Source organism: Neophocaena asiaeorientalis, unplaced genomic scaffold (assembly GCF_003031525.2).
Source record: "Neophocaena asiaeorientalis asiaeorientalis breed wild unplaced genomic scaffold, Neophocaena_asiaeorientalis_V1.1 scaffold327, whole genome shotgun sequence".
NCBI lineage: Eukaryota > Metazoa > Chordata > Mammalia > Artiodactyla > Phocoenidae > Neophocaena > Neophocaena asiaeorientalis.
Window position 1 is genome coordinate 8,298,765 of NW_020174560.1, and position 15,029 is coordinate 8,313,793.

A 15,029-nucleotide genomic window follows, 5' to 3' on the forward strand; every position below is an offset into this window, starting at 1 on the left:
CACATTGTAATCCAGTGCCATGTTAAAAATTTATATCCGTGGAATTATAAGGGGAAAAGGCTAAAATGTACCAATAACTTTCTTAGGAGAAAGGTGTTTGAAGAAACAAAATAAAAGGGAAAAAGCCCTCTAACCACAGGAGGGTTTAAACTTGATACTGACCAGGTATTTCTTTGGTCTAATCCTGGAAAAGTACAAATTACACACATCCCCACACTTTCAAAATGTGTGAAAGAATTATTTATTAACGTTAAGACTTACAGATCACAAAAGAGAGTGGTACAGAAGAGCTGGGAAAAAAGTCATCAGAATAAGCATGCAGATCGGTATTTGCAGAGGAATATACCAAAGCAAGTTTGAAAAGGCACATTCACACAGAAAATGTCTAAATTGAAAAAAAGACATCAGAAAAGCAGCCAAAAAAATAATAATAAAGCGCTGATTAAAATACAAAGATTTTCAATGTCAAAGAAGAGCCACTTTACAGGTAGGTAGGTAGGCAGGTAGCTACAGAAGCCTTGCTAACCCTTTGAGAGTGTCACAAATGAGGGGCAGCTCTTGCTGCCAACGAAACCAGATGATCTTAATGAGTGCACATCAAGAGGCTTTAGTGCTGAGAGATTCAATTTAGAGGGGGACAAAAGCAGCCTAGTTGAAATTATATGCAGCAAGGGCTCCAAGGGTTAAATGTAGTAATACGCAGAGAAATCAGGCAATGTTATTAGTGTTATCTACCTTCCATACAAAGAATTACAGCAAGAGTTAAAAGAGACAGTATCCCCTTCAGAGTCGAGTTAGGGTTTCTAAACGGGATTAAGGTCCAGAGCTGATAATCTACTACGCTTTATTCTCTCTTCATCAGCCCACTTCTTATTTCTCCAACAAAAAGCACCCTTAACCCTCAAACTAAGAGAGCAAGAGATACTGTGCGTCAACATGAGGATAAAGAAAAACCAAGTTGCACTGGAGAAGTCCCTGCCATTTACCCTCTTCAATACATTCACGCAGCAGTTTTGCTCAAGAACGATATAGCTCATTGGTCAGACGTCAACCCCTTTTAACAACCACTCTAAAGGGATACTGCTCCTTTCGGACAGGAGGTTTACAGATCAAAAGGAGGGAACAATCCTCTTTTAAGAATATCCTCAAACTGAAGAAACTTGGCTTGAACGTTACAGGTTCCAAGCTGGGAATGTTCCAAACATACATAAAAGGACATGAGCACAGAAGATTATTTTAACAGGTCAATCAGAACAAGCTCAGTCACGAAACCAATCTCCCCTCCCCAAACGGAAAAAAAAAAAAAAAAAGAAAAGACACCCTCCCAAACGCAGATTAGACTCGTCTCACAAAGAAATCTAGTTTGGCACTGTGAAAGAATATAGATTCACTTTCAGAAAAATAGCTTCTAATTAATAACTTCAGAGCCCAGAAGGCTAGTATACGTGTTATGAGATTTTAAAATAAAAAGCCAATATTATTGTTCAGAAAATGGAGCACTTTGCAACCAACTGCTGTAGCTCAAGCAGCTCATACAAAAAAAATAAACAAAATCACTCTAGCAAACAAACAGCGGCAAAAAAAAAAAAAAAAAGGAAAACATTTGAAGAAGGGTACATTAGAAAAAGAAGTAGACAGTCAGGGGCACAAGGAGCCCTGCAGACAGCCCACTGCACTTGGCAAGTAGCCTGTGGAACACGTCACTCCTCCTATACCTTGCTCCCAATTCAGCACCCTGTTTAAGAAGACCTCTAACATCTCAATAGCCAAAGGATGGATGCAATTTTGTTTTCTGACTTACCAAATTGATATATGCAAAAGCCGCCATACTTTACTATTTCTTCCTGAATCTGTAAACTTGGGAGTGTCTTATGTGTCCCTCTCTAGTTAAACGACAATGAACCCTTCGTACGCATAATGCATTTTCTGGAATAATACAGTAATGCTGAGATATTTCTCATTATTAAAGGCCACAAAATAGGTTTATCTTTCTATATACATATCAAAGAACAAAACAAAATAAAAACTAGGACACTTGGGAATCTAGTTTTTCTGACAGGAATTTGGACTAGAGAATCAACTGCTACATGTAAATCCATATGGAATTTAAAGAGGGCTCTCTTCTAAGATGTTTTCAAACATTTTATGAGAAAGTTAGTAGTTACCCTATCTACCATCTACAGTTGTGTTACAATTTACTACTCCCAGTAATAGCGTTAAGACTGAAAACCGTACCTCAATTCCACTAACAACTCCTGCCCTCCTCCTTGCCAGACCCTGGCACACAGGGCATCCAGATACAAGCTCTTGCCCTCTTCTCTTATAGGGATGTGGCAAAACTGCAGTATAACTGGCTAGACATTGTTACTTTCTTGGTCTAACAAGAGTCGGTTTCTATAAACCAAACAGAATACTCTACTGGCAGCTGCCAAATATACCCAAGAGAAGAAAAAAGGAGAAGGAAACATTGACTTCACTCACAGAAATGGAGGAACATTACTGACACTGCAAAAGTCTTTATAAAATTTCTGGCAATGTGTGGCTCATTCAGCAGTGGATTTTAATGTGCCTCAGACACCAAGTTGGTGTTAGATTTCAAACGTAAAAATATCTTAGCTATCCAATCTAAGTTTCATTGCATTCATGGTATCCACATATCCAAGTATCCATAGAATCCAATTCAACACTGCTTTAAGGGGACTGGCAATGAAGAGGTTAATTATTAGACATTCATAAGGGTTAAGAGCCAGAGCCTTCCTCTTCTGTCAATCAACACCCACAGAACCATCTTTGAAGTCTATATCACCATCACCAGAGCAATCTCACCAATTCCTCACCTGCAGCAGGCGGATGCTGGCCACTAACTGTTGGTAAATCCAAAGAGCTATCAGACATGACATGCTTAAGATCTCCTCCCACATCAGCCAGTTTCATGTCAAACTGAACAGAGAGTGCATCTTCAGAGTCCTCCTTGCCAGCACTGCTGCCACCAATGGAAGGGAGATCCAAGGACTTCACCGAAGCAGAGTCTTCTTTGGTGTGTCTGAAAGCCACTGCTTTCTCTCCCACGGATTTGTCCGAGCTCATGGAAGAAAATTTACTGGAGTGGAAGTCAGCGAAATCATCATCGCTCTTTCCTGAAGGAGTGTTATCTTTCAGCTCGTCAACACCTAGTCCCGATCCTTCCAGAGAGAGCTGTCTGAAGACATCGTATTTGGTAGACGCAGCGGCAGAGTTCTGTCCGTTCTTCACTGTGCTGCCCACGCTGCTGCTTAGAGGAACCGGACTACTTTCCTCTTTAAGGGCCTCATATTTGTCATCTGCCTTTTGCTCAGATAAAATAGAACTATTACTGAAAGCCATAAAATCTGCAAAGTCGTCCTGCTCCCCAACAGATGCTGGACTAGAATATTCCCCAAAGAGGTTGAATTCTCCAAAATCATCAGCCAAACTAGAAGTTTTAGTTGACGCCAATGTCGTCATGGGTGCCACAGATCCCGTGAGCTGGGGTCGTGAGGAAACAGATTTTGATGCGCTGAATGCAGCTGAAAAGGACAATGGTTTCTCGCTGCTGCAAGTAACTGAGGAAAACATATCTAGGTCTGCTAAGTTCAGAGGATTTTTCACTTGTGTTTGTGGTTTCTGTTGGATAGCTCCTGAGGGGAAGGCTGCTGGAAAAGGTTTGTCTTTTGCTGGTGGCTCTAGTGGTGAGATACTATCGGCGGTTTTAAAATCGGTGAAACCATCATCATTTCCCGCAGATCTGAACTCTGCAAAGTTTTCTCCTGCAAGAAAAAACACAACCAAATACAAAAGAATGCTGAGCCTAAATCCCATGATCCATATTAAAGTACAAGCATATTACAGACCTTTCCCTCACTGGCTTCACATTATTTAACCATAGTTTAATAATATCCCTACCCAATGTCCCTTTTGTTTCCACACTGAAGGCTAGTGATAGGGAAATAAATAAAAATCAAACTGAGCACACGTATCACACGATTTTCATTTGCTCATTTCAGTGTGATATGATATGTGACATGATATGTCTGTGCCAGAGCCTTCAGCTGTCCAAAAGCATTGCTCCAAGGATGTTTTCTCACTATTGCTAGCCAGCCAAGCATCCAGGAGAATAAGAAACAGGCGCTGGACAGTGGTTAAGAATCCGCCTGCCAACGCAGGGGACACGGGTTTGAGCCCTGGTCTGGGAAGATCCTACATGCCGCAGAGCAACTAAGTCCGTTTGCCACAACTACTGAGGCTGCGCTCTAAGCCTGTTCGCCACAACTGCTGAGCCTGCACATCACAACTGCTGAAGCCCATGCACCTAGAGCCTGTGCTCTGCAACAAAGAGAAGCCACTACAATGAGAAGCACTTGCACCGCAACGAAGAGTAGCCCCTGCTCGCTGCAACTAGGGAAAGCCTGTGCTCAGCAACGAAGACCCAACGCAGCCAAAAATAAATAAATTAAATAAATAAATTAAAAAGAAAAAAAGGAAATAGGCGCTGGAGGTTCCTGAAGAGAGGCATATTAAAACACACAGTGGCCCTTCAAAGATAAAATGTGTTACATGGTAATCAATCAGAAAAAAAATATCACAGGTACCAATGAAGTATTACGAAAAATCCTGAATCTAGTATTTAGGATGTACAAGACTCTGCTCAGCTAGGCACTTAGGCTTATGGTTAGATACTATGTGGTTTTGCTCAAGTATATTGAGGCATTAATTTGAAGGGATTTGATGAAAAATTCTGAAAAGGCATCTGCTTATTTGCAAAGCATTCTTGCTAAGGGCACATTATAAAGTAGTTCCCCCCACACTTTCCAACAAATAAGCTGAATCTTACCCAAAAAATCCATGAGTACTTGGGCTCTTCTTGAAATCAGCAATGTCACTGTACCAATCAGCACTTATTTATTACAATCCAAAGGGATTTGAACACCAATTCCATTATTAAAAATTTTGAGGGGGCTTCCCTCGTGGTGCAGTGGTTAAGAATACGCCTGCTAATGCAGGGACACAGGTTCAAGCCCTGGTCCAGGAAGATCCCACATGCCACGGAGCAACTAGGCCCGTGTGCTACAACTACTGAGCCCACATGCCACAACTACTGAAGCCCGTGCACCTAGAGCCCGTGCTCCGCAACAAGAGAAGCCACCGCAATGAGAAGCCTGCGCACCGCAACGAAGAGTAGCCCCTGCTCGCCACAACTAGAGAAAACCCACGTGCAGCAATGAAGACCCAACACAGCCAAAAATAAATAATAAATAAGTTTTTAAAAAAATTTTGAGGATCGGATTTAAACTTTAGTTTATATTGTGCTACTCTGAGGATGGGGTTACTGACAGCATTTTTTAAATTATTTTTTTAGTTAGAGAAAATAGGTACTAAGGTATTTCTCATAAATAATTAAATAGATGCAGTTAGATACTGATAAAAATCTGGGCCCATGGTTCTTAATAGGGTTTCTATTCTTTATTATCACAATAATTTTATCACTCATAGGCATAAGGTTAGGACACAGATGATCTCCGTTTTTGCATAGTGCCTGAAGGTCTTCCACAAAATCCACTAGGTTATACCAGATAATGAAAACCAGAGATAAACCAAATATAAATATAGCTATACTAACATCACTTATTATTTAAAAATATGAATGCCATTTCTGGAGAGTTATAAATTAAAATACAAGCTTTAATTTCTTCATCCATTTTTTAAAATTCTACTTTTCCCTAAAAATGAGATATAGAAGCATATGAACTATAAAAATGTGTGTAAAACCAAAATATAATTCTGCAAATTGTCACTTAAATAATGCAGGCTTGTGCTTATAACATGATATATACTTTGATACATCATATGAAAAAAGCATGGGGGCTTCCTTGGTGGCACAGTGGTTAAGAATCTGCCTGCCAGTGCAGGGGACACGGGTTTGAGCCCTGGTCTGGGAAGATCCCACATACCGCGGAGCAACTGGGCCCGTGTGCCACAACTACTGAGCCTGCGATCTAGAGCTCACAAACCACAACTACTGAGCCTGCGTGCCTAGAGCACGTGCTCTGCAACAAGAGAAGCCACTGCAATGAGAAGTCAGTGCACAGCAACAACGAGTAGGTCCTGCTCGCCGGAACTAGAGAAAGACCACCTGAAGCAATGAAGACCCAACAAAGCCAAAAATAAATAAAATTAAAAATAAATTTATAAAAAAAAAAGAAAAAAAAAAAGAAAGAAAAAAGCATGGAAAATAATGGAAGCTTATTTTCCCCCTAATTTGAGCTACTTAACAAATTCACCAGCATAATTTATCAACACAGAGAAATCTATTTAATATTAGGGAAATTTTAGAAAGAGAAGAACAGCATTCAGAATTTCTGTATTTTATGTTTTTATACATACCACTAATAAAACTAAAGTCAATTTCACAAAGTGACAGAAGCAGATGTAAAACTTTAAAAATCGCCCTAGAATTTTAGGCAAGTACATCACTGATAATATTTGTATTATTTGTGTAAATAAAAAGGTAATAAGCAGTCAATTTTGTCACAGCCTAAATTTTTGATGTGCTCCTTTAAAATATCTGTGAAACTGACAAGTTTTGCTTTGTTATTTTATAAAGGAAATCACCACAGCAAACTAAACTTACTGATGAATTGTAAACGTTTCCATTAGAAATGTAACCTGGGTGAAAGGGTTAAAAAGAAATAAAAATGGGTGGGTTTACATGTTCAAAAACACAGGGGCTTTTCGGGCAAATAAATTAGTTGCAGACACTGGAAGATTGCTTATCAGGAGGTACATTAAGCATACGACTTCATGGGTAGCTTTTCAGTCCACTTTTTTAAAGTTTTAAATTAATTAATTTATTTATTTTTGGCTGCGTTGGGTCTTCGTTGCTGCGTGGGCTTTCTCTAGTTGCAGTGAGTGGGGGCTACTCTTCGAAGCAGTGCACGGGCTTCTCACTGCGGTGGCTTCTCTTGTTGTGGAGCACGGGCTCTAGGCATGTGGGCTTCAGTAGCTGTGGCATGCGGGCTCAGTAGTTGTGGTGCATAGGCGTAGCTGCTTTGCGGCATGTGGGATCTTCCTGGACCAGGGCTCGAACCTATGTCCCCTGCATTGGCAGGCGGATTCTTAACCACTGTGCCACCAGGGAAGCCCTGTATTTTTAATGAGAGTAGAAAAAAATATATTCTCCTAAAATGAACAAAGTTGGCATCTCTCCCTGGAAAGCCTTAAAGGTAAGACAGGAATGAAAGCAAGAACACAACAATGCCAACAACCATCTGGGATTCTGTTCATAAACTACTGCAAAAGCAGGGCTAAGATGTGCTGCTTACATTTTGGTGGCACCATGGTGTTTCCCAGGAATAACATACATATCATACGATCACTAATACCAGAGTATATAAAGAACCCTGATATTAAACCATGCTCTTTACTCCAAACTTGCCTTGGCCCAAGAGTTGATAAAAGCATTGCTAGGAGTAAATGCCAAATTAACAAACCAGAAGTTCCTCTGGGGTTTATTTTTGTACTCATAGTACCTAATACAGGCACTGAGGAAGAAAGTTATTACATCCTAAAGGCTTGAATGAAACACAAGGAAACATTTCTAGAACCTAAGAGCTGTAAAAGATTGACTATTTCTGGGCTTCCCTGGTGGCGCAGTGGTTGAGAGTCCGCCTGCCGATGCAGGGGACGCGGGTTCATGCCCCGGTCCGGGAAGATCCCACATGCCGCGGAGCGGCTGGGCCCGTGAGCCATGGCCGCTGAGCCTGCACATCTGGAGCCTGTGCTCCGCAACGGGAGAGGCCACAGCAGTGAGAGGCCCGCGGACCGCAAAAAAAATAAAAAAGAAAAGAAAAAAAAAGATTGAATATTTCTACAGATATTTAAGCAGTACACTTTCTATTTTAACTTTCACACATACACCTTACCTTTCCTGTAATTTCCCCCCACCTCCACACGTCCTCCCCATTGCTCGGAGAAAAGGGTTAGAACAAATGATTGTGGAAGGATGTTCCAAATTTGATTGTCCAATACAGAGAGGTAGAATGTGGTGTTGTTTCCAGGAGGAACTCCTCAGTAGAGGATAAAAATTTCACAGCATGCGTGGTTAAGCTTTGAAGGACATCATTTGACCTATGGATTATCTGAATCCTACACATCAGGTTTCCAGTAGGATTTAGCCACAAGTATGACTTTACATATATGGCTCTCAAATTATCATTCTACATTCCCTTCTACTCTATTTAAGCCCTTCTATCAGAGATAGGAACCACACAGGCACACAAAGCCCTCTCACTTCTACTCATTAAATTACAGCCAAGTTTGAAAATCTTGAGATGTAAAAGACTGGTTGCTGCCTTTTGCACAATCCACAGATTGCGGCACTGCCAACAGCTCAAGTCTTGTTTTGAGCGTTAAAATAACCGGAATTGGTCACAGGAGTCTAACTTGGCTTGAAGGCTTCCAGTGAAAGGAAATGCACTATCTTCAAAGGAAATTGCATTGATTTGGGGTTTGCCCTAAATATTAGAAAATAATTTTTCTAAATTATCAGTTATTTTATTATCTAATAACTGAACCACATTTTTATTTCTCGTAATTTCCAGAGCTACAAAACGAAACAAAAACAACGACACAGTAAAATAAAAGAATGTTTGGGATGCTACTGAAAGAACCATAAAAATCTCTTATTAAAAATGGAAATAATTTATCCATTTAAGGAAACAAAAACTTACCTAAAGATTTACTCTCTGCTGTCTGTTCAAGCTCTCGGAAAGCACTATATTTATCACCAGGCTCTATGATGAAAAGACAGAAGCCCAATTAAGGTTTAGGAACCTTAAGATCACAGCTCAAGGACATTCACCGTAAAAGGTCACCACTAAAAACAAAAATTTACATTCATAGGTTCATGAGTTTATGAACTGTTTTTACCTCCAAATGGAACAGTATTTTCAGAGGACTTGTCAGCTGCAATTCCTTTAAACACAGCATATTTATCCACTGAAGCTGATCCTTTAGTTCCAGGAAGTGGCATCAACAAAGAAGGGGCACTAAAAGGGAAAAAGAAATATTTCTTAATAACCAGAACATTGCCTCCTTACCTTGTCATCAAGGAAGAACTTAGAGTTAAAATGGCACACAGATAACCTAGTTAAAACTCATGGCTCCCTGCTTTAAAAGTTAGAAACTATATAGGTACACCACAAATGACAAAAAACAACATCCTTTTCCTTGAAAAAACATATATTGAAACAACACTCAAGCAATAATTCTTTTCTTGATTATGTGAAAAGGAGTCAGATCCACGCTGACCATCTATCTAATCATCTTTAAGCCATAAGAACCACTGGAATGGCATTAGAAATAGATTATTATAGAATGATGACTTCCTGTAATTTTAAATTTAGGTCCATAAAACTGTGAAAGTGAACTGCTCCAAGTACGTATACCCAATATTTTAAAGTAAATTATGTTAACCTTAATATAAATTATTCTCTAAGATGGGTTCAGAATGCAGAGGTGGAATAGTTAAGATAAAAATCTATTTATGAAATGCTGTTCAAGCCAAGATGTAAATTGTCCTTCTTTTGATCACACTGCATTGCTTAGTGGCAGAAGTTCCCACATCTGATAAGCAGCAGTAGAGTTAATACAATTTGCATTTTTACGAGGATCACATCAGCAGTTCCAGAAGCTATCTTTGCAGCAAAACAACAATCACTTCAAAATTAGATAAAGATACTTTTGCCTGTGGACACATTTCCCTGCTGGATGGAAAAATAGTGTAATGAGTAGTATCTGTGTGGGTAATTCTTGGGCGGCTTAAGCACATACTATAAAAGCACTGCCTTTTTTTTTCCCCCTTATCAGACCCAGGCAGCTCCCTGGAAGAACCACCTTTACATATGAATGATTACATTCCACTACTAGTTTGTGTCATTCAGTACCATATACACAATTATATAAATGGATTTCTATTGAGTTCTTTGCCCTGGAGCAAAAATTTTCTACAGTCATTTAAATCTTATCAGTGGCCTACAAGCAAGGTAAAAACCCTGCTCTTGCACGTGCATGCTAATGGGCGTCTAGAGTGCCTGGAGGACTTAGTGCTATCAAATATTAATAATTTCACACCAATACCAAACAGCTGCTACATATTTGATCTGGACAAATAGGTCACTGTTTATACAGTATAGGTGGATTTCTAAAAGTTCCATAAGTAATTAAACTACAACACACTGAACAGAATGTTACACAGGAATAAAGGTAATTAATGTCTTAGGAAAAAACCACAAAGTTGAATGATCTATTTGTTTTTTCATGATCGCCAACGTTAGCTATGGCCCTTTAAAGTCCATGGTAAAATCTTCCACTAAATATGACATTTATTTGAATATTATTAATTTAAAAATTATATTCAGAATTGGAAAAAAACCAGAGGATCTTCAGAGTAATGTAGTACTGCTGAGTGAAGTCAACAAAATAAAATTCCATTCAAAAAACGCTATGACTCAGACTACAATTTTATGCATATTACAAAGGAAGAATTCATTCCAGTTCTTTCCTTAAAGTTTTTATTAAAAAAAACTGTAATCACCATGAAAGTGTTTATGCCAGTTATATAAAGTAGTTATCTGTTCCAAACATGCAAATGGTTATTTCTACTGTTTAATACTAACGAAAGGTACTCAGTGAGAGAGGGATACTGCTTTAAAATTTAAGAACCTGCATTCTACTGAAAGATGAGACTTTAGAGAATTTGGCCACAAAAAAGTGCTTTGCTTTTTCTCTAGTGTATCATTTGTGTTTTACAGTTACTTCACGTGGCTGCGGTAGGTGACTTTACTTAGTTGCTCAACCTGCTAAATACATCCATTTAAAAAGCAAAGAAAATAAACCAACTCAAAACTCCTACGCCTTAATCCTTTTTGAACTATTCTATCGTCAGCGCCCCATGACCGCTTTGTTTATTATACGAGGCTCCCCGGTGCCTGGCACACGGTAAGTATTTTCCGAATGGATAAATGAATGATGTTGCTCCCTTCCAGATGCCCTTTCATGCCAGCTCAAGTGCTATTCCTCCTTTGACTTTGACATCCAGTTCAACACCGAGTCCAACCAATTTCTCAGATACATACTTTTCAGTATCTGTAACTCTAAACCCAGGGTAACTCTCATAACCTCACAACAGGATTACCATGGAAGCTGCATTTATCCCATACCTAGTAGCAAAAATCACTTTCACCATGCCACTTATTTCTAAAATGCTTTACAGATGTCACAAATCATAAGGCATCCCATAACTGGTGCCTGCCCTTAACTAGTGTCATTTTTTCAGACTAACAATACTCTTGGCTCCAGCCCATTTTAACACCTTACTTGCCTTTTCATCTTCTCAAAAAAATAATGTCCATTTTTGCTTAAAAATACTGCTCAAAGTGGTCCTACCTATTTATATCATGATTTAACAAATATCCTTTTAAAATAACTCACAATATGGAATACAGATCATCATAAACTAGGGAATTCATTATACATGAACACACAAACTCACCACTGAAGGAGCAATTCTAAGAGAGTTTTATTAGATAATATAAATACCCAGATAAAACTAACAATCTTTAGAGCAGAAACTGTGCTTTTTGCTTCTGTATTTCTAGTGCCTACCCCAGTGTCAGGCACACAGGAGATGCTATGTAAATGTTTCTGAATGAATAAAGAAACGACGAGTGTGGATTCTTAGACATGAACAAAACGTTTTCATGCAAGAGAAGCACAGAAGTAGTCAAGCCAGAACTGAAGAAGAAAAATCTGCAAAGTATGGCTGTATATGAAAGTAAACTACTGGGTGGAGATAATGCCACACAAAATTGCTAATACCCCATATATCTCAGGTCTGGCCACCATCTTAAAACTTTCTATGCCCAAATTTTAATTTCATCTGCTGAAAGTTTTCTCCCTGAGGAATGAACCATCAATTTGTTAAATTTGGTTTGTAACCTTCATACTACAATATATTCATCCAACAAACCTTTATTAATTACATATTACAGGTTAAGTACTACATACAGACACATGAAATACTGTCTTCAGGTACTTACAGCCTAGTGAGGGGAACAGTCAGGTAAACCAGTAATGGCAATTACGGCACAGATGTTCACAGGCTACCATGGCAGTAGAGAAGAAGAAGCCCTTAACTCATCTTACAGGTGGGGACTGATGGAGTGGAGTTAGTAAACACTTCCTATAATGAACCAATTTTCGACATGGAACTAGAATTAACTATAGAGAGAATTTCAGATTGAAGAAAACAGAATGGAAAAGGCCAGAAGCTTGAAAGAGCATGGTCAGTTTGGCGGTTTACGTGTGGCTGGAGGTAAGCTGTGGAGAAATGGCAACAGTCAAGAGGGTTGGCAGGAGCCAGATCACACATGGCCTTTTCCCATGCCAAGCAGAGCTGACAGAGTTGATGGCGGTAAAGGAGAGAGAAAAGAGACAAAAACAGCATGTTTCTGATTAGGTGACTGGATATGGTGCTCTAACAAATTCTTATTTAGCTTTGAGCAGGAAAACAATGAATCATTTTATGGAGGTAATTTGAGATGACTTGGGTCATTCAGATATGTTCTAGATAGCAGTAGAACATATCAATTTGTGCAGAGGAAGAGACATGAGAAAGAACTATTATGTGTCTATCAGGTTAATACGTGTGTGTGCTGGTACAGCAGGCTCGGAACTCCCAGTACTTTACAGTCACACCCCTCGTATGTCTCTTCTATGTGTCATTTTTAAGTGTTTGATGTATTCTTAAAATCAGGAGAATAATTCTTTTCCTAATTTCTAATTCTCTATAATGCCTATCCCTTAGTTCTTCTTACAGTGTCTGCAGGAAGTGTTGACTAAGAAATAATCAATTGGTTAAAATACAAAAGATGAATGAAACTGCACAAATAAGAACATAAGAGAAACAGAATATGTACCCTGACAAAAACAAGTTCTAAAAGCAACCAAAAACATTCACATTGCTTACTCAAAGCCTCATGTGCTCTACTCAGTGGAAGAAGTATCTACTAAGTACTTCTTAAAAATGATGGGGCTTCCCTGGTGGTGCAGTGGCTGAGAGTCCAACTGCCGATGCAGGGGACACGAGTTCGTGCCCCAGTCTGGGAAGATCCCACACGCCGCGGAGCAGCTGGGCCCGTGAGCCATGGCCGCTGAGCCTGCGCATCCAGAGCCTGTGCTCCGCAACAGGAGAGGCCACAACAGTGAGAGGCCCACATACGGCAAAAAAAAAAAAAAAGATGGAGATAGGAGCTTCAAGACGGCAGAAGAGTAAGACGTGGAGAACACCTTCCTCCCCACAGATACATCAGAAATACATCTACACGTGGAACAACCCCTACAGAACACCTACTGAACACTGGCAGAAGACCTCAGCCCTCCCAAAAGGCAAGAAACTCCCCCACGTACCTGCGTAGGGCAAAAGAAAAAAGAAAAAACAGAGACAAAAGAATATGGACAGGACCTGCACCAGTGGGAGGGAGCTGTGAAGGAGGAAAGGTTTCCACATACTAGGAAGCCCCTCCACTGGTGGAGACGGGCAGTGGCGGAGGGGGGAAGCTTCGGAGCCATGGAGGAGAGCGCAGCTACAGGGGTGCGGAGGGCAAAGCGGAGAGATTCCCGCACAGAGGATCGGTGCCAACCGGCACTCACCAGCCTGAGAAACTTGTCCACTCACCTGCCGGGGCAGGCAGGGGCTGGGAGCTGAGGCTCTGGCTTCGGAGGTCAGATCGCCTGGAGAGGACTGGGGTTGACTGCGTGAACACAGCCTGGAGGGACTAGTGGCCACAGCTAGCCGGGAGGGAGTCCGGGAAACGGTCTGGAGCTGTCGAAGAGGCAAGAGGCTTTCTTCCCTCTGTTTCGCAGTGCGCGAGGAGAGGGGATTCAGAATGCCGCTTAAAGGAGCTCCAGAGACGGGCGCGAGCTGCGGCTATTAGCGCGGACCCCAGAGACGGGCATGAGATGCTAAGGCTGCTGCTGCGGCCACCAAGAAGCCTGTGTGCAAGCACAGGTGATTCTCCACACCTTCCCTCCCAGGAGCCTGTGCAGCTCCACTGCCAGGGTCCTGTGATCCAGGAACAACTTCGCCAGGAGAACACACGGCGTGCCTCAGGCTGGTGCAACATCACGCCGGCCTCTGCCGCTGCAGGCTCCCGCGTCCGTACCCCTCCCTCCCGCTGGCCTGAGTGAGCCAGAGCCCCCGAATCAGCTGCTCCTTTAACCCCGTCCTGTCTGAGCAAAGAACAGATGCCCGCAGGTGACCTACATGCAGAGGCGGGGCCAAATCCAAAACTGAGCCCCGGGAGCTGTGAGAACAAAGAGGAAGGGAAATATCTCCCAACAGCCTCAGAAGCAGCGGATTAAAGCTCCACAATCAACTTGATGTACCTGCATCTGTGGAATACCTGAATAGACAAGGAATCATCCCAAATTGAGGAGGTGGACTTTGGGAGCAAGGATATATATTTTTTTCCCTTTTTCTCTTTTTGTGAGTGTGTATGTGTATGCTTCTGTGTGTGATTTTGTCTGTATAGCTCTGCTTTTACCATATGTCCTAGGGTTCTGTCTGTACATTTTCTTTGTGTTTTAGTATACTTTTCAGCGCTTGTTAACATTGGTGGATTTGTTTTTTCGTTTGGTTGTTCTTTCTTTCTTTTTTAATTACTTAAAAAAATTTGTTTTAATAATTATTTTTTGTTTTTTATTTTAATAACTTTATTTTATCTTTTTCTTTCTTTCTTTCTTTTTTTCTCCCTTTTATTCTGAGCCATGTGGATGAAAGGCTCTTGGTGCTGATACAATAGACAAAGAAGGACACTACATAATGATCAAGGGATCAATCCAAGAAGACGACAGAACAATTGTAAATATTTATGCACCCAACATAGGAACACCTCAGTACATAAGGCAAATACTAACAGCCATAAAAGGGGAAATTGACAGTAACACAATCATTG

At 40.6% G+C, this 15,029-nt stretch overlaps 1 protein-coding gene across 12 annotated transcripts in view; it reads right to left on the reverse strand.

The window, feature by feature from the left end:
- SYNRG (synergin gamma) overlaps window positions 1-15,029 on the reverse strand; it is an 87,486-nt gene that overhangs the window by 31,280 nt on the left and 41,177 nt on the right. For all 12 annotated transcript variants that reach the window (XM_024757731.1, XM_024757727.1, XM_024757738.1 and 9 more), the window contains 3 exons: window positions 8,944-9,062; window positions 8,745-8,807; window positions 2,838-3,785 (listed from right to left, as the gene is read on the reverse strand). In XM_024757731.1, coding sequence (XP_024613499.1) covers window positions 2,838-3,785; window positions 8,745-8,807; window positions 8,944-9,062 — 1,130 coding nt within the window. The remainder of the gene's footprint in view (window positions 1-2,837; window positions 3,786-8,744; window positions 8,808-8,943; window positions 9,063-15,029) is intronic.